At 30.7% G+C, this 20,624-nt stretch overlaps 1 protein-coding gene across 6 annotated transcripts in view; it reads right to left on the reverse strand.

Annotated features, from left to right (window-relative positions):
* SNL2 (SIN3-like 2) overlaps positions 1-10,298 on the reverse strand; it is a 12,744-nt gene extending 2,446 nt beyond the window's left edge. For 2 of the 6 annotated variants that reach the window (XR_845439.1, XM_011048981.1), the window contains exons 1-21: positions 10,002-10,298; positions 9,729-9,902; positions 9,459-9,642; positions 9,274-9,372; positions 8,980-9,153; positions 7,665-7,959; positions 6,866-7,002; positions 5,995-6,070; positions 5,849-5,878; positions 5,524-5,714; positions 5,281-5,435; positions 5,046-5,167; positions 4,604-4,858; positions 2,810-3,490; positions 2,602-2,687; positions 1,808-2,410; positions 1,600-1,700; positions 1,385-1,523; positions 1,153-1,305; positions 872-1,035; positions 227-338 (exon numbers count right to left, since the gene is read on the reverse strand). Coding sequence is in view for 5 of the 6 variants with exons in the window: in XM_011048981.1 (XP_011047283.1) it covers positions 227-338; positions 872-1,035; positions 1,153-1,305; positions 1,385-1,523; positions 1,600-1,700; positions 1,808-2,410; positions 2,602-2,687; positions 2,810-3,490; positions 4,604-4,858; positions 5,046-5,167; positions 5,281-5,435; positions 5,524-5,714; positions 5,849-5,878; positions 5,995-6,070; positions 6,866-7,002; positions 7,665-7,959; positions 8,980-9,153; positions 9,274-9,372; positions 9,459-9,642; positions 9,729-9,902; positions 10,002-10,093 (4,023 nt within the window). In the remaining variant the exon portion in view is untranslated. The remainder of the gene's footprint in view (positions 1-226; positions 339-871; positions 1,036-1,152; positions 1,306-1,384; positions 1,524-1,599; positions 1,701-1,807; positions 2,411-2,601; positions 2,688-2,809; positions 3,491-4,603; positions 4,859-5,045; positions 5,168-5,280; positions 5,436-5,523; positions 5,715-5,848; positions 5,879-5,994; positions 6,071-6,865; positions 7,003-7,664; positions 7,960-8,979; positions 9,154-9,273; positions 9,373-9,458; positions 9,643-9,728; positions 9,903-10,001) is intronic. The other 4 variants (XM_011048982.1, XM_011048986.1, XM_011048985.1 and 1 more) reach the window with 4 other exon arrangements.
* Between the last annotated feature and the right edge of the window lie 10,326 nt (positions 10,299-20,624).

Here is a 20,624-nt window from a genome sequence, read left to right on the forward strand (position 1 = left end):
GAGGGGGTGGGGGGCGGTCCATGTAATTTCACGATTTGCTGGAAAATTATCTAGGTCTTGATTTTTATTCTAAGTTTTAGGGTAATGCTAGCCCAGAATTAAATGAAAACCCAAGCAACGTGCAGGTTTCTTGACTGGTGTTGAAGCAGACATGAATGTAGAAAAAAAGGAAGAAACCTTGCAAGAATGTAAAGCAGTGATAATTTGCACAGAAAAAAGAAGATACCTTGCATGAATTGCAGGCAACCTTACACTCCAAACCATTGAACATTTTAACACCTTCCATGGCCATGCTTAAGGCAGAAAATTCATCTAGGCCAGCATATTTCCGCTTGTTTCTGCAGATAAAGAGTCATATACCATCAATTGATTTCAAAATCCTTTCTAGCCATCATATTCTAGAACTTTTTTTTTTTTTTTGGATATCATATTCTAGAACTACACAAAGGAAAGAGACATTCCTTTCAAAATGTGAATGGCTCTAGCAAACAATTACACATGGCTGAACTAGCCATGGTAGAGATCGGAATACAGATCAGCAGGATGCTTTTATCAAACTTATTTATTGCACTAGAATCTATTTGAAGACAACGAATAAATAGAAGTCTTGGCCTTTCCTTTTCTTAGTTTTCATTCCTTTTTATTATTATTATTATTATTGATAGAGAAGTGCACAGATCAAGTAGTTTCAAGTGTCTAACGAGACAGCTTAAGTCAGAGAATAAAGGAGTGCAATCTAAGCCCGTTAACACATGCTGCTTGCACTTTAATGGAACTTATAAACAGTATTGCACAGCTATTGCTGATAATAAATACCAAAAAAAAAAAAAAAACCTTGTAAGCGTGGATATCTGAAGCATAATGTCAATACCTCATCAGTGTAATGTCATCCGACTCCATTTTTATAGGATAGACAGAGAGATAATCATTATGCAAATATGCAGAAAAAGTTGGATCCATGCAAACTGCCAACACTTCAGATTTCTCAGTTACATTGTCCATCAGCTGGGTGGATAACACAGATGGAGCAGATGACTGTGGAGACCCAAAAAATCATCAATGGTCAAATCAAGTGGGAACTACAGACAAAATAATACACCAATAAAATCACCTCAAATAATACACACACAAATGCAAGGAAAAAGGACTTACAAATTCCAACCGATATATGTTCTCCTCATGAAGGAAAAACCGCATGTTGTCATAATACACCAAATCATTGAAGCTTTCAGATTCCCGGGATATTTCGTATTCATACAATTGAAGAAGCTTACTAGCCATCTCATCAGTTGCAACAGTTTGGAGCTACAAGATAACTACAATTACAAACTTTTCAGGAAAACCTTGTAAAAATACATGGAGAAAGAAATTGCTGTGAGCAAACCTGTTTGACTAATTTATATATTAACTTGTCCAGTGTGAATAACACATATGACTGATTTCCAATAATAGCTCTGCACTCATCCTCAAACTTCGCATTATCAACAGATCCATCTAGTAAACTGTATAGTGCACTCATAAATCTGCAGAAGTCGACAAACACAGAGTGTTAATATGCATTTAATATTCAAAACCAACCAAAAAGAGAATGTTAACGACCTGGCATAAGGAGCAGGAGAACTATCATCCTTGGAAGTTCTCCATTTGATTTCAGCACCAGATGAATTCACTTTTGCTGATAAAATACGGTCATAGAGGATCTACAAATTCAAAGACAACCATAAAAGGCACTTTAAAATCACCAAAAATAGAAAATTACAAAAGAAACACAAATTTCTTTGTATGTGCATTGTGAATCTTGCTATACCTGATGAAGCCTGAAAAGCACATAAAAATCATCATTTCCATAGAAAACCCAGGAATCTCTCCTTTTCTCGTTAATTAAATCTGTTGGAACATGCTTTGCAAGGGGCTTAACAGACATGAGAGAGTGTTCTGGGAATGGTGCATCTCCTCCGTTATACTGTGTATCAACCATCCCCTCAGCTTCACCTTCACTCTCAGCTTTCGCATCATCACGTTCTACTTCATCATCCTCAAGCTCTTCCCGGGAGCACTCATCACCAGCAGACTCGCTGCTTGATGCAGCATCACGAGCCTCCGAAACATTTCCACTATCCTCATCATCAGCATCATGTCCTTCTACGATATCCTGAGTGTGTAAGTCCTCATCATTTCCAGATCCATGCCGCATGCATCCAACACTATTCTTTCCTGTGGCAATAGCCTGCAAGCCAGTATCTCCATAGGCATCGAAATTATCCTCTTCAATATCACCATTAGGGGATAACTCGCCTTCTTCCTTCTCAATTTTGGATGGTCCAGTGGATTCTCCATGACATCTATCATTTTTAGCACCATCCCTTACTCCTTCATTTGCAGGTAAAACTGATTTTACAACAATCTCACCCTATGCCAACAAAGAAATAAAATCAACAATTCACCTCTACTGTTAAAGAAGATAGAACATGAGGCAGAAAAAATTATGCCGAAATGAAGAACCAAGTTGCATAATGTGAAACCATTTACCAATTACTGTATCTACTCTAGGCATGGCATGCAGGGTCTTGAATTTGTCAAAACTGATAAAAGTCATCATACCTCTGAAGAAGGTCCAGCATCAATACCAGCTTTGTGTTGGCGGTCAATAGCATCGCCACCTGGCACAGACAAAGTTGAACCTGAACCTTGAAATTCTAACTAATGTCAGTATCACAACATTATCAGAAGATAACACAGATAACTAGCTCAGAATTAACAGAACACCAAGAAAAGAGAATAGGTATTGTGCAGGTGATCCAATACACACCTGCTATCTCCCCAGCACTGTTCCTTTCACGACCACATTCTGATCCTATCAGAAATGATGTTTTGGTATCTGCTACTCCTTGTATGTTAAATCCAGATGCTCTGTCAGTCACAACTTTATCTTTCTGCTCTCTTTCTGGCCTAAGCACATTAAGTGCTCCATCTTCCTTACCAACATGATCAAGTTCACATAAGCTATCTTCCTTAGCTAATTTATCTGAACTTTTCAAACTGAGCTTGCAAAGGTTTCCTAGTTCTTGCAACATGTTTTCATCTCCATTGCTAGGTGATTTTGCTTGCTTAAAAGTTGATATCGCAGGAACAGCATTAGGACTTCCATCCTTTTCTGCTATGCTTGATGAAGTACAATTCATGAGAGGATGCTTTGGTTTCCCTTCACCTTCACAACTCTCCGAGCCATCAGGATGAGAAACAATACCCAGCATTGGTTCCACGAAGTTAGTCCAAAGTCTTATAACTTTATTTAATTGTTCTTTGGTTGTGCAAACCTCTTTACAGGAATATTGGACAAGTATATACAAGTCTTCATGAATTTTTTTATCTGGGTAATTATATTTCAAATTTGGAACCAAAGGTTGTCTTTTTCCAGTGGCGTAAGCAAGAAGAACACCATCCTCTCTCTGCTGTTTTTCTTTCAGCTCCTTGATCTCAGCCACCAATGCTGTATTTTAAAGATCAATGAGCATAGCGTGGACCCATATAAAAGATGTAAAATGCATGTTACAACATAGTGAAAATTGCTTAAAATTTATCTTTAAAGAAAAGCTCTTCACATGCAGCATCACATAAACTATTGCATAAACTGTCCAAGATTGTATAAGCTCTATTTCAAATATTTCACCAATAAGAAATTGTTGGAAACAAAAAGGGGAAGCCGAAGAAACAATGTCTACTAGTTCATTTGCATTTCCTAATTACATCGTTTCATGCACATATAAATGAGTGGAAAAGCGAAAACTGATACTATTTGTGCACATCCTTTGACAGAGTACACTCTTTGCACGTTACTGGGCTCAAAACTAAAATGCCCTAAGCTGACCCATGCACAGATATAATCAATGGGAGTAATCAGGTAAGCTTTTAGTCATGCTTACTAAAAGCTCCTGAGAAACATTTCTCTCTCATAATTATTCCAGAACAAACACAACCAAGTCAGTCTTTAGTAATCAATTATTCAATTAAGCATTAGGTTTCTTTCAGCAGGTGAAAAAAATTGAGTGAAATGTTTCAAGAGTAATAGTTAGGTGAGAGTGTAAACTGTGTAGAATGCTTTTTATGTATGGTTGAACTTATAGATAAGAAGGAACATGACAATGTACTAACAATTAATTGGGTTAGATACGGGCACAGAAAGAGAGAAGTGGCTATTACAAGATTAAAACTGCGCCTGAACAGAAGGGTGACATTTGAATACATTTTTGCCAAATAGTACTTCCCTAGAGTATTTATCTATTAACATATTAGTTCACTGAACACGAGCGAAAAATTGTCACCCACTTCCCCCTTCTATCAAATGTTCCATTGGAGAATATGCCCAAGGTGCACATAATGCAAAGAATGATTGAAACAGCAGGAAAAAATTACATTTTTTTGGCTGCATAGCTGCATCCTAAAGAGGTTATTTTCTTTCCATAACTCTGTTGTTGATGGTAATAGTGAACATTAACCAAAATCTTGATTTAAGTATACAAACTGGTGAATGATCCAATGGGAAGAGTACCAGTAAACATAACATATACAATTGACACAATTTGAATATTGAAATTCAACTTACATTTTGTGCTCAAGTTCTTTGAATCTTGTTGCTTGAAGTAGAAGCTGCGATGATCTAGTGATTTGTAATGGTTTTTCACATAAATTTCAGCCCAAACCTTGTTAAAATCAGTACGACACCTAGTCCACTCCTCTTGTTTCTGCTTCAGACGAGTTAAAATAACAGGCAATGCAAGACTTGGGTTTTTCCGCAATATTTCCATCACATCAAGACCATGGTCACCATATAACCGCTCTATACACCTTAAGTTTAGAGCTGCAATGCAAAGGCAAAGCAGAGAAGAGAAAACATGCTAGTCAGAAATATAAAAGTCAGATAGGGAATAGTAATAGCAAAAATAAATAGCAGTAACAAAAACAACCACCATAACATTATATGAATAACATTAATTATAATAATAACTGCAAATTATGTTAATTCATAGTCTGCTCCAAATACAAACCGGTAAAGTGATCTTCAATATGGATTGAGGTTTCTACTTTATTTTCGTTTATGCCATTAAACAATTCTTCTGCACGTTTGGTAGTGGAGCTCACAGAATCCAACAACATGTCCAGCTCAAATCTAACAAAAAAAAAAATACAAAACAGAACACAGACTCTGAATTATTTGCTCCCAAAAAGTAACGGAGTAACATGGAAAAACAAGGAATGTGGTACACCACAAAAACATTTTACCTATCGTCTTCACATCTAAACAAACTTTCTTCAAACTGATTTCTACGCATATGTTTAAAAGAGTAGTCCTCACTTCCTGATGTTACAGAGACCCAGTGATCATTCAACACTTGAGCACCAAGCTCCGATCTCTGGCTTGCTGAAGATATTGGATACTGCAAAGAACCAAGCACCAACTTGCACATCACCATAGAACTTGTTAAAATATCAATATCAACAAAGCATTCATTTGAAATTTCATACGTCATCTGGTAGAAACCGATAACTAGGAGTACAACGTTCACAGTTAGAAAGGTCAAGCTCCTGAATGGATTTAGCCATATACTTCTCCCTGCATTTTTCCTTCTCTTTAGCTCCGTCTATTTGCTTCTGCTCCTTTTCCTTGTCCTCTAGTTTCATAGATCTGGATGCTTGTCCATCGTTACCCAGGGATTCTGCAATCAGCAATAAGATCCATCACATTTTACAAAATTTTGGAACATTGAATCCCAAGACATCAGAAAAGATAAATGAAGACTGACAGTTTAATAATAAGGTTAACAGGGGAGACATATATCATTTGACATACTTTTGCTTGTAACACCAGCAAGGAACCCATCTGCAAGGATATTTTATTAAGTGGCATTAAAAAGAATCAAATGGAAGCAAGATCAATGTTTCAGAGTGAAATCTAAAGAGTAAACTGCAACAGTCAAAATGCTTTTTGTTAATTACCAATATGCCCATCACACTCCAGGTGATCAATGAACTCTTCCATAAGATCAGGATACTTTCCAAGTAAATCAGTCACCTGAAAAACAGAGAGGTTTTAACTACATGTGCAACAAGAGAAATCCAAATGAGGAAATTTCTTCCTTATTAAACTAAAATTTACATGATAGAACCCTAATCATGCCAAAATTGATATTAAAGATCAACGTCATTTGTCAATTCAAATCCAACTTAAGCATGGGTATTCAAGATACATTAGGAAGCCAAATCAAAAGTCCCCAGCCCATCAGTTTTCTGGTGCACTAGGTGGCCTTAAGTGGCCCGAGGACAAGCCAAAGCTTTACCAAACATTGTCAAATCATCAGAACCCCGAACACATTAACTTTCATGATGTAAAATGTAAATTGTAACAGGATCCACTTGCCCATGTGGCTAGAAAACATCACCTGAAACCATTCTAGATTTAGAGATGCAAAGAGGCATTTACACAGGTCATTTCAATTGGTTAGTACTTGGCTAATAACCTTAACCTATGACACCATTCATTGCGCACTTGGATATTTGATACCATAAAATGGGTTTTTAGGATTTATAGCTTGAACTTAAGATTTGTGAAATGGATCAATACTATAATTTCCATTATCAAGCCTCAAAAGAATAATCTGGGCAAGGGGAGAAAATCCAACCAATCATATTGTAGAAACTTTTCACCTGACAAGGTCGCTTTTGGCATTACAATTCATAATATCTTAATTTAAGTACCAAGGTAAAAACATAAAGGGAGATACATGCACATGCTTGGCCTCTGCAGAGATTAAAAAAACTACTTAAACGACTTCAAAAGACCTTGAGAGCTGTTTGGTCTACCACATACCAAATTTTTTAACTCGCTCTTTTCAATAATCCCTTGGTTATAAATGTTAAGGCACTTCAAGAATGCTTGATAATCATCTCCATTTCCCAACTTCTCCTTGACTTTCTCAAAGAAAACAAATTCTTGGTTGTAGATGCCTGGCATAAGAATTGAGATACCCAAAAATTAAAAAACTAATTAGTTGGAAAATGAGAAACTTTCTATAACAAAAACTAATAAGTTGGAAAATGAGAAACTTTCTATAACAGGAGATGATGTGGAAAGGCAAAAGAAAAAAAAATCTGATATTTTTAAAAATCCAAAAGACTAGCACCCCTAGACGAATAATGTTGATCATATAACAAAGTCATGCAAAAACCAAGTCTTCCTTTTCTTCATAGAGAAAATGAAGAGTTCTTAGGGAGAACCTGAGTCCCCTCTAGCATTCAATAAATATTCACACATAGAACTGGCTATGTCAGTGAATAAGGACAGCAAACCATAACTTGAGAATGCCACTGCTCTAAACTAAATCACTCATCACATAGTACATAAATATGACTTCGAGGGTTCAGCCCCCTCAAGCCAAATACATAGGACGGTGCAAGTGCTAGCAATAGGTGAAATGTGTGTTGTTCATCAATATTTCATTGTTCCCCAAAGGGGAGAATTAAAACTGATTCAGCACAAAAAAAGAGAGACAAACAAAAAGAGATAAATAAAGAAAGAAAAAAGTAGAGGAAAGAAACTCCATGTAGTACATGCAACATATAAAAATATGTGCAAGACATTTATTTTGGTAATGGCATCAGTGACTCACTCTTTATCTTGTCTTTGTCATCATAACCAGCAAAGTTAGAATTTCCAAAACCTTCCACCTTCTGGGAAGGGTTCCTTTTCTCAAGAAAAGGTTGCAAGCTGAAGTCTCTACTGCTATCATGCTCAGGCTCCCTATCATCCTGATCACGAATTCTCCTATCCCAATTCTCCTTGTCAGCACGCTTTCTCTGCTCCTTGAGCACTTTCACCATTCCTTTGTCATCTTCCATCTCTGGTCGATCAACACTAAGGTCACACTCAGCATGGGAAGAGGAAACTTTGTCACGCCGATGCTGCTAAAGAAAGAGATCCATTTGCAAAATATTCAGAATCCATTTAAAAACAGATGATCAACTGTGCTACATTGCAGGTCGAATCATTTTTCTAACATCAGAAAAAAAAAAAAAAAAAGAATAGGCGCTGCTAATATTTTTTCTAGTAGAAAAAAAAAATAGCTGTTGGGATTGATCCAGTGCAACTCGGTCGACTTGACAGGTCCAAAAATAACTCAGATGACCAGTAAAAACATAGATTGACTCAAAATAAATATTCAAGATGATATTTTTTTTAAATATCTAAACGACAACATATTAGAGCAAGTTAGATCAACCAGGTTAACCTGTCAATCCACATGCAAGATTATAAGACCATGATAATCCTATAGAAAATAAATTAAAACAGATTATAAAGTTCAATTTCCAATAAACTCAATGTTGAAGGATGAAATTAAAAAAAAAAAAAAAAAACAACTAAAAAGGTGGGGAAATGACCCAAGTTAACCATGATTAACTTATCAAACCCATAACTCAGCCGATGAGACCGAGATAACCCAATACAAAGCAAATTAAAACAAATTATAAAGCATGATCCCCTAATAAACTTAATATTGAAGAATGTAATTGAAATTGAAAAATCAATTAAAAATGACATAAAAACGACTCGAGTAAACTCAGATTAACCTTTTAAACCTGTAACTTGAGTAATGAGATAGGAATAACCCTATAGAAAACAAACAAAAACAAATCATGAAGCCCAATATGAAATTGAGAAAAAATGTAAATTAGGAAAAGGAGGGGAAAAAATCGAGTTAACTGGTGAAACCCATGATCTAGGTCATAAGACTGGGATAATCTAACCAAAAAAAATTAATAGAAATTATAAAGTACAATCCCTGCTCTTTTAGTTTTTTGTTAATAAGGTTAAGGTTAGGCTGCTAATGCTGCCCACTCAAAATAAATGATACATTATGATCACAAAAGGTTTATTAACCTGCTATTCCCTATAAAAAGGAAAAACAAAGAATATGTGCAAATTACCTTGTCTATTTGTGCTTGTGGTGCGGAGGGTGCCGTAGAATTCCGTTCATTGTAATGCTGGTTAGAATTCCGAGCATATGGAACAGTATGTGTCATGGGTGTTGCTGAAGTATCTGGCAAAAATCTAGCAAACTCATCAAGCAAATCATGATGGTCCTCAAAAAGAGCTGAAACCTGAAAGATGATCAGAAGAGAACAGCTAAGAGTACTTGAAATATTTGTACAGCAAAAGTTTCCGTGTGAATAGAAAGTAGTGCTCAAAACAAAGAAACAATCAACAACATAATGCTCTACCTCACTGTAGACCTCATTTATGTCCTTGTGTTCCTTCCGGTACATATTCAAAATGTCTAGAAATGATTTATAAACACGTTCATCATTTTGGAAACGTTTCTGTATGAAAAAAATCTGTCAGTCAAAGTTATGGAAAACAAAAGGCAACCATTTCCAGATACAACAAGAATAGCAATATATATCACCTTTATTTTGTTTACAAAATTGATAGCTTGGTTAAATTCAACAGTTTTCTTTGGCGGAGCTGCCTCCTCCTCATCTAGGGTTATTTCATATCCCTTGGGCAAGAAGGTGTTGAATCCAAAGATCAAGTTATTATGACCTTTGAATAACTCCTTTACTCTTACAATGACACCGGAAGTGTCAGTTCTACAAAAAGACAGTACATTAAATAATAATAATAATAATAATAATGTCGAATACATAATTAATGACGATCATGATAAATAATTTACCTTTGAGCCTTGAAATCTTTCATGACTTCAAGGAACATGTCATATTTTTCCTTCTGGTCTTGAAACATGTCCTTTACTTCCTTTAGATATTGTAAGGCGTCGGTGGTAGTTAGTTTCTGCGAATTACCACTACCTCCGCCGCCACCACCGCCAGGGATTTGTGTTTGCCCGTAGCTTTAACAATCAAAATAATTCCAATCAAGAAACAGCAGGCTAAAAATGAAATTAACACAATAAACAAACGAATTCCAAAGAAAGAGAAAGGGAAGTTACGATTCTCCACGTGTCGAAGTTAAGGGCCGTTTAAATTGAGAGGCAGGGGCAGGCGCAGGGGCTGAGAAAATATCATCTCTCATTCTCTTCATCTCTGCGAAACAAAGAAAATAAGGGGAAAACCTTGTTTTGGTTTTCAGGACATGGACGGAATTAAACGAAAGAAAAACTCACTTCGGTTTGCTCTTTATGTGTTTACAGTGAGTCAGATCTCATCGAAGCAGAATAACGAAACACAAAGCAGTCGTAACTAAAAGGCGTGTTGTATGTACAATTCTGTGAGGCAAGGAATACTCCTCAAAATGCATAGGAATATTATTTAAAACTTAAATTAAAAAACCAAAACAAATCAAAATTTAAAAAAAAAAAAAAGTGCAAGGCGCTATTGGGCCTCAAATATCAGGCCCAAACAACTAGTTTTGCTTTACAAAAATAAAATTAATATACCATATGTTATCCGTCTAATTTTTTTAATAGATTTGATGATAGGTTATATGCTTGGGTAGTTGTGTGTCGTCTACTGTTCACTTTTCGATAATTGAAAATGGTAGTCTGGATTTTGTAATTCTAAAAATCTAATTATTACCTTATTTAAAATATTTTAAAATCATCCTACAAATATTAAAATATACATTTTCAACTCTAAAATATTATTTAATCATTCTTAAAAAAATAAAACCTTATAAAAAAAATATGTGAGTTTCAATTTAATTTTTTCAACGTAATTAAAGGGCAACAACATTTTCATTGAACTCCACAGAGATAAATTCATTAATATTAAAATTGATTTTTTATAATAAAATTATAATTAATTAATATTTTCTTGCTCCTTTTTTTCTGATGATTTTCTCTTGTATCTTTAAACAACATGTGGGGATTGAAATGTAATAAAATTAAAATTTAAGATTAAATATAAAAGCAAAAAAAAAACAAAGATAAAATATGTTAGAATTGAAATTTAAAGCATCAAATTGAAGTTTTTATACTTTAAATGAAAAAAACTCTTTTTTATATCAATTTTGATCATTCATCTTTTAATTTTTTCTAACAATAACCAAAAATTATATTTTATAAAATCAATTTTAAATTTAACATTGGAACAAATCAAAAAAGATCCTATAGAGAATCAGGGAAATAAACTTACAAATAAATACAATTTAATTAATAACCAAAGGGCCAAAAAAAAATTTCAAGGAACTAAAAGGGGAAAAAAAGAAGCAATGCTTCAATTTGGATTTGCATGGACTTTGTGTGTTCCATAATTTCTAGATGTATAAATAAACATGGGCTTTATTGCTAACGAGACTCGTAACAGTTTGGAAAATTCAATCAAAATAGTTATTATAGTTGTAATTTGAAAACAATTGTTATGTAAAAAATATTTTTAGTTGAAATTAAGTTAGAAAAATATATATTTGATTAAAATTGTGATTAAAATTAAGGTTAAATAAAAAGTAATTTAATGTGTTTGGTTAAAAATGCTTTTGAAATTAAGGTTATAAAATAATATATATTAATATTGATGGGTTTTAATTGAAATATTATAGATTTAACTATTGTTATTACATCATGAAATAAATAATACTTTATATAAAATATTTTTTATTATTTCATTCAACTATCTATAATTTCATCATGTCTAAATATATTTGATAATTTTCTTGGTTTCTTAAACATGCAACAACATAACTTGTAAAATATTATCAAGAATAAAATTAGAATTGCGATTAAATTCTGCAAATACTACATCATCAAGTGAATAAAACATAATTAAAAAATAAAAAATATATTTTTTATTTTACTAGGTCAGACCCGGTTTAATATATATTTTACGCGTTGGACCGGACCCAGTCCGGCTAAAATAATAAAGCTATGCTCCACTGTAGCAGCCTTCATTGTTCAATGAACAATTGAGGCATGCTTCACTGTTCACTAAACAATGTAGTATGGTCTCCTTTCTATCCGCGTAAAAAAATATCAATTTATTGTTTTTTTCCTGTATTTCATATGTAATTTATTATGGGATTCATTTATAGTAATTTTTTTTTTAAATCAACATTTACAAGCTATGGTTTATTTTCAAATCAATTACGTTGCGGTACCAAACAAGCACTTAGCCAAGGGTCTCGCTACTATTTATGCACATTTTTTTCAACCATGTTGTGCATTACTGGCTTCAAATAAAATAATGTGTCAATTTTATAAATATGTTTTTATAAATTAATAAAATAAATTATAGAATATATCAACCAATTAATTATACTAGAATGGAAAGCTAGTCTTTCTCTTAAGAATGGAAAAAAGAAGAAGAGATTTACACGAAAACATTCAACTCCTATTATCCTTTTTAATTTTATATCTTTTTTATTTATTTTATTTTAAAAATTATTTTTTTTCACGAGAAAAAAAATAACGTTCATTTTATTACTATAACAGAAACCCAAAAACCCAGGTTTGTGTGCATGGGAAAAAGATTTTAAGGTTCGTTCAGTTATTGTTGTCTTTTTTTTACATTGATAACATGTTGTTTACTGTGAAAATGATTTTTTATTTTTTTTTAATTTTATTTTTTTTATTATCTCTAGTGATCTAAAAAAATTGAATTGAGGTTTGAGTTTTGGAATCCCAAAAGCTAATTTTTTAACTTGTTTTTATATGAAATCACTATATAAACCTTTACAAATCAATTTTCAAATCTAAAATAGCCTTTAATCTCTCTATAAAATATAAGATAAATGAATAAAAAATTAACAATCTGAGCCTATTTTCTCTAATATTTTTTTAAAAATTAACCTTTAAGGGTTGAAAAAAAATTTTTTGGAATGAATTATGAAATTCTAAAATAATAATAACCATGTGATAGATAAATTAAAATTTTATGGAGGAAAATTAAATTTTTCATGTTAATATCGAGGTCTATTTATTTTAGTGTTTTTTAAAAAATAATTTTTTTATTTTAAATAATTTTTTTGTATGTTTTTAAATCATTTCAATGTGTTAATATTAAAAATAATATTAAAAAAATAAAAATATATATATTAATATATTTCTGAATAAAATATATATTTAAAAAATATGTCTATCTAGTTACACAACTGTTTAACCATTGATGTTAAAACTCAAGAAAAATAAATCGGTAACAGAATGGCATTGTTTTCCAAGAGAGAAATTGCAGTGCCAATGGCAATCTGACCAAGAGAGGCTAGAATCTAGATAGTCATCTTAGCAAGCATATTTAACACATCAAATAAAACACCCAAATATATATATATATAAAGAGAAAAGCTACAGTTGGACGAGGATAATCAAAATTTAATTTACATGTTTTTTCTATGTACCCATTACCTAATAAAACACCCAAATAAAAAAAAAAAAAAAACCCTGGACTACCTACTTAAATCAATGGACATGATCTAACCCTAAGGCCTAGCAAATGCGGAAGCAAAGTAGCCCTAACAGTGACACCACCACATCAGGAATAATCAACTGTTTAGCAACACTTTCTGGGGCCCCTGATGACCCATCATTGGTCTTAGACTCATCCATAGTTGAGTCGACATCCATCAAATATTCCTCCATCTTCGTCACCACAGGGAAGGAAGTACTGCCAAGAGGAATTTATTAATTCTTCATCAGCTACAGGAACGCCAGCCATGCTAAGAATCTATCGCTTTTTTACACCTGTTTATTTACAATAAAATAGATTTTATTTAAAGTGAAATTTTAAAAAGTAAATTCTAAAAAAATAAATTATTTTATGATATTTGATACTGTAATAAAAAATAAATTAAAAAAATATTTTTTAATATTTGGTTATATCATAAAAAATAAACTGAAAAATAACTTATTAATTTTTTTTATTTTTCTCAAGTTTATTAAAATAATAAGGATTAAATCTTATAAATAAAAAGATTGAATGAGAATCAAATTGAAAAAAATATAATTCATAAATTATCTCAAGTAAAATAAATAATAATTAAAATAATAAATATCAAATCTAAAAAATAAAAAAAAAGATGAAGAAATTAAAGTAATAAAAGTTAACATTTCATAAATTATTTCAAATAAAATAAGTAACAATCAAAAGAATGAGGATCAAATTTGATAAATAAAAAATTTTAATAAAAAAATAATAAGGAAAAAATAAATAACAATTATAAAAATGAGTGCCAAAGTTAATATAAAAATTAAATTTTAAGAGATAAAATTAAAAATTAAAATATTCAAAATAAAATATATATAGCAGTTAAAAGTTTGAGGATCAAATTTGATATAATCAACAAATAATATGATATTTCTAAATTTTTCACAACTTTTAAAAAGTGTTTTCCGCCTCAATTTTTTAGGAAAACACTTTCATGGAAACCAATCCAAATTTTCCTTTGACTGGAAAGTGTTTTCCATTGACCAACTTTTCTAATGACAAATAAACACAAAAAAATTTGGAAAGTGGTTTCCCGAAAATCAATTTTCGGAAAACAAACATGGCCATGGATAAAAAAAGTTTTAGACTGATCAATTTAGAAACTTGAGTTGCATGAAAATATTGAAAAGAAAAACAAACCTAAGAGCGACCAGTTGATGAATCTATTGGTAATAAATATATTGATAGATTTATAGATAAATAAAATACATCTAAAAAAATTTACCCCTTTTGTATGTTAGAATATCTATTAGTAAATATAACATATCACTATCAAAATAACATCTATAATGTTATCGGTGCATTAACAATAGCAATGATATTTACAATACTTTTTTTCAAACTCTCTAGAATATACTCACGATTTAGTTTTGTCGATAACCTTATCAATAATTGTGGTATTTACATCAATTCTTTTTCAACTCTTTAGAATATACCAATGGAGTTGTGTCATCAATAACCCCGTCAGTAATACTTTAAAAATATTTTTTAAGAAAATATATTGAACAGAAGTAGAAAATAATTAAAATCAAATAAATTAGCAAATAAATTCAAATATTTATTATAAATTTAAACAATTATATTCAAATACAATGAATATAAAATATAGAAGGCATTGAAGGAGGAGGATGGGGCTGAACGTTACCAAGACAATGGGAGAGTGCACATAAATCATATATATGTGATCTCATCTCCATTACCAATAGGTGGAGTTTTTTATAATCAGCAGTGAATCTTTCATATTTTATTATTAAGATGGATCGTCTAATATCCTATACTCGTTGGTCTAACATTGCCGCAAACTCTAAAGTTTGAACACTCAGAATTGATTGTGAGCATCCACCATTAAAGCATTACAATTCATCCATAAATTCTCAGTTGTAGTGTTATAAAGTTCATACACCGACTTCTATCGAGCCAACCAAACAATCCTGCCTCCAACTATAAATTCAAATAAATAAATTGAGGGATTATCCTCGTATCTCTCCTTTAACCAGTTATTATATGTATGTTGGAAAGAAAAAATAAATTCATCAAATTCAATGAAATAATAACTTAAGAAAAAAATGATTAAAACAAACATATCATAAAGTATCGAGCTCGGCTATCAGCGAACTGCTGCATCTTTTTTTGAAGCTTGGCTATTGACACGACGAAAAGGTTGATGTGGCATTCATCACTCCACACATGTGTTTAAACAAAAAGCTCCATCAACCTTGGCTCGCGTTTAAAAATCATAGCCTATAATAAAAAATATTATCAGTTAAATATATTTATAAAAAAAATAATAAAAAAAGGATGTAATAAAAAAATTTCTACCATCCGCTTCACATGCGAAATGAACGAAACAAAGCTATTGATGTGTATGGTAATAGAATAGTGAGCATGTTGTTTCCGATTATCTATACTAGATTGTGGTCGTTGAGTGAAACACGTGAATGTCAAGTGTTGAATGTGTTTTGCTTATACAATTTATAAGACATACGACAGTTTGAAATTCTTCCAAACTGATATGTCGTCCTAGCCTGAAAGCTCTCTTTTATTTGCATATTTTTTTGGCTTTCTTTTGCACTTCATATAAAAAATCATGCGACCTATATGGTACAAATTAATTATTTGATAGTAAATAAAAAACAAATTTAATATTTGGAATTTAAAAAAAAATATATATGTTGAATTTGATCTTACCTAATTGCAGTGTGATTCTCTCAAACCCTCCTCGTAACATTATCATCAACTCTCTCCCATTCAATTTTTCACTTGAAGTAAAAATTTATAAAACAAAAATTTTAGTAATTTAAATCAATGATCCAAATTATTATAAAACATATATTTAAATTGATATCAACATTGAACCTTGAAAACTATGCATCGACTTGTAGTTTCTATTCAAGATGTTTGGAAAACTGGCTTCATTTAAATAATGAAATTTTCATCGATGATTTAAAGGTTGATGTTATTGTTTTAGCATCCTCAATGTTTGTAAACCTGAAATTGCATTTGTTAAATGATATTATTTTTTCAAAAAATATTAAACATGTCATTGTAAAAGCAAAACAAACTTACATGAAAAAGTCATCATTCCACGGAGCCTTGTACTTGCAGGTAAATGGATCCTGTTAAGAAAAGACCCCTTGACGTTGTGACATCGCACTTGATAAACGTGTATTATGAGTTGATGCTTTTGCCTCAGGTGCAAGTTCTTGATCAGCACCTAATGACTTATGTCATCAATATTGTTACTTGATTAATACTTAAAAGTGTATTTTTAACGTGTATTATGAGTTGATGCTTTTGCCTCTGGTGCAAGTTCTTGGTCAGCACCTAATGACTTATGTCATCAACATTGTTACTTGATTAATACTTAAAAGTTTTTTTTTATTAAGATTTTATATCATCATATTGCACTTAAATTATCATTAAATTCCCTAGCTTGAGCATATTTTATAATAACAAATCTGATAACATAAGATATCTTTAATTTATGGTAAATATTTATTTTAAATGCAGGCATATCTCACAATTTAAAGAATTAATTGATGTGTTTAATTATTAAAAGTGAAAAGACAAAGAAAGGGTTAAGCTTAAAGAAGAGATGTTGGTTCGAGTAAAACTGAAACATCATTTGGTTATTGGATCATAACTGGAGCTGCATAACATAGATTTAGGTATGATTTATATAGATGTAAATCTAAAAATAGGTCTAAAACTTTCATGAAGAGTTCAAGATTCAAAACGATCATTTTCAAGTTCAAATCGTAGCAACAAAAAAGAAGTCAGAATCTGTCCTACAACCAGACATTGTTCAATGTTCAGCTCATATCTCGAGTTCTATAAGTCCAAATAAGCTCATTCTTATTTTGTTGAAAAGCTAAGATAAATGCCCATAACTTTTATAAAGATTATCTATTTAAATTATGATGTTAGCAATGATGTTTTATTCAAACAATAAGATAATAGTCATCACCAAGTTAAGAGGTAGCTATCCACTCAAAAATTAGTAATCAAATCAATATTTTTGAATTTTAGTCTATAAAAGAACGCATTTACTATACATTTAGACAATTTGATGTTCAGATCAAGATTACTCTCTTTTTGTCTATTGTAATGTTCAAGTTTTATTTTATGTTATATTAATTTTTTATTTATTCTTTTAATTTCCTTTACTATACTTCATTAATTTTTTATCATGTTTATGTTATTATATTTTTTATTTATGTTTTTCTTCTTCATAATATTTAGCTAAGTTATTTTTATCAATGTGAAAAGGATACACTAATGGTATAGGAATAATTATAATATAAACTCAACATAAACTTTAATGTTTAATACTAACATGTTTTGTATTTATTAAGTTACTCACTTTTAATACCTTGTTAAATGGTTAATTTAGATTTGTATTGTACAACCTTTGATATAACAAATACTTGGTATTTTCATAACCTATTGTATAATATAACCGATACTCAAGGTATGAAACAAACTTAATTTGTTGTTAACATAAGTTATCATTATGAATACCTGACCATATTTATAAGTATTGACATTACTCAAATAAGATAATTAATATAATCATGTTACTAATTTATAATTTGATTGGAATATTATGATTTCTAGTTGGTGATTTCTAGTTGAATAATAAAGAGAGTTTATATTATACTTATTTGAAATACCATTAGTGGATCCTATAACCTTGACAATTGTTTTATTCTTATTTAATCCTTACATCAATATTACATCTCAAAAGTTCTTTTCAACTCCTTTTCATTTGTTGTTTATAATTTTTTCTAGTTTACCTCCCCATGATTCGATCTCAATCTTGTCAGGTTATTTTATCTTTTGATCATGTCACTACTAGAAAGAACAAGTAGTGAACATCTCCTCGTGGAGTGCAATAGACTTTCTCCTGGGCACCTACATAAATAAACAGATAAAAAATTAAACAATTCTTACTTTTTAAAAATAAGCATTTCTCCTACATAGGAGACTACCAAAAAATTTTAAACCTGCAAATACACAACATATGTATAATAAACCAATTGATTTTATTCAATTTTAGCAATTTAACATCATTCAATTTCATAGACGATTTTTATTTTCTACATGATAATATTTTTAATCATAAATTTACAACAAATTATTTTAAATTTACAAAAATTTAAAATAATAATTAAAATTAATCATACACATTTGGTTGAAAATTAGACCAAAGAAATTGAAAAATAGAACAACTAAAATTCAACAAAATAATGCAAAAATTATTACAATAATAATTGAAATTTAACACAATTACTTCTAAGTGACAATATTTTTAATCCTAAATTTACACAAATTTATTCTAAATGGAATAAATACAAAATAATAATTAAAATTATTCCTACATATTTAATTGAAATTGAACAACATTTAAAAAAAATAATTAAAATTCAACAACATAATGTAAAAATTATTTCAATAACAACTAAATTTCATGTCATTTATTAATTCATAAAATTATTAAGAACACAAAATTGAATAAAAATAATGAAAAAAAAAACACAAAAAAAGAAGAAAATGGAATGAAAAACACTTACCAAGAAGAAGAAAATGGAATGAAAAACACTTACCTTAATAGCATGCTTTATTTTGGCTCCTAATTGAAAAAAAAAAACAAAAATAAAAGGAAAAATAAAGAAAGACAACATACCTTAAAATTAGAAGAGAAAAGAATGCTTGATCTTTGGTGAGAAAGAGAGAGAAAAGAGAAGATAAGAGAGAAACATGTGTGTGAAAGAAGAAGAGAGAAGAAGGAATAAGATGAAGCCTCAATTTGTCATGATTCGAGTCTTTTATTTTAATTTTATCGATAAAATTATCGACGAGCAAATAAATATTAATATTTTAATATTTTTATTGGTGATTTTATCTATAAAATTAAATGAAAATTTTCAACTTGCATGAAAACTTTAAGAAAGCCCATCCAAATATTTCTGACAGTTTTTCATTTCATCAATGATTTTATTGGTAAAAAAAATTGAATAGTTAAAACATCATTAATTATCGCTGCATTGAGAGGTGAATAGTTCTCATGGTCTCTGAATATATCAATAGACACATTTTGTCAGTGCACCCGTATATAATGAACACCATGAACAGTGTTAAAGAGAAAGAGAATAATTTCTACAGTCTCTAGAATATACTAACAAATACATTTCATTGGTATACCTGTTTATAATGAACATGGTGAACATTACCAGAGTGAAGTTGACTTTGGGCTTTATGACGTGTGACTCAACAGAAACAAACTCTATATTTTTATAATGACAAAACAAAGTTATATTTATTCCAGTATTAATGTTGTCTTTTGTCTTCACCTTCATGTCCATAACTATGTTGAAAATATTCTTAAACACATTCTTTTCTAAGTGCATGACATCAAGATTATGGCACTAAATATTGGTATTTCAATAAGAACTCTCTAAGAAAATACTTCATTTTATCCAATTATAGGTTAAACCAAAACCATGAAACTTTTGTTTGCCAAATTGAAAACCAAACTTAATATCACCATACTCTGATACCACGTTATACAATTTTTCACTTGAAAAAAGTGGTGATACAACATCTTTTTCAACTATGCCAATAAAAAATTCATTTCTGAACTTGTGATCCATTGACAAGAATTGTTGGTAGTAGTTAAAATAGATGATTTACCATTATTTGTTGGCGTGAATACTCTGTTATTTTCCATACACTATGAACATGTTAATTTTTCATGTGTGTTCCAATTAGAAATCATTTCATAAGCTAGAAAATCATTGATAGTTCACATCAAAGTTACCTTCATCATAAAATTTTGATTTCTAGATACATCATAAGTTAAAGTTCCAAATGATCAAAACTACTTTAACTTATCATTTAAGATCGAAAACAAACATCTATATTTCAATCTGAACTATTATGATTGGGGATGACCATAGATAAAAACATGAACATTGGTCGTATACATATCCCTAGTGGTAAGTTGTAAGCCGTGAGTATCATTGTGACACGACGAAAAGATTGATGTCTTCTCCTAAGTGTAGGAGTGTCGAAGTAATAAATAACTTGGCAAGACCGGGGTCGAACCACAAGGAGGTTAATTGTATAAATTATAAACAACAACAATAGTAACAATAACAACAACAATAATAATAGTAGCAATAATAATACTAATAATA

This window comes from Populus euphratica, unplaced genomic scaffold (assembly GCF_000495115.2).
Source record: "Populus euphratica unplaced genomic scaffold, PopEup_1.0 scaffold126.1, whole genome shotgun sequence".
Taxonomy (NCBI): domain Eukaryota; kingdom Viridiplantae; phylum Streptophyta; class Magnoliopsida; order Malpighiales; family Salicaceae; genus Populus; species Populus euphratica.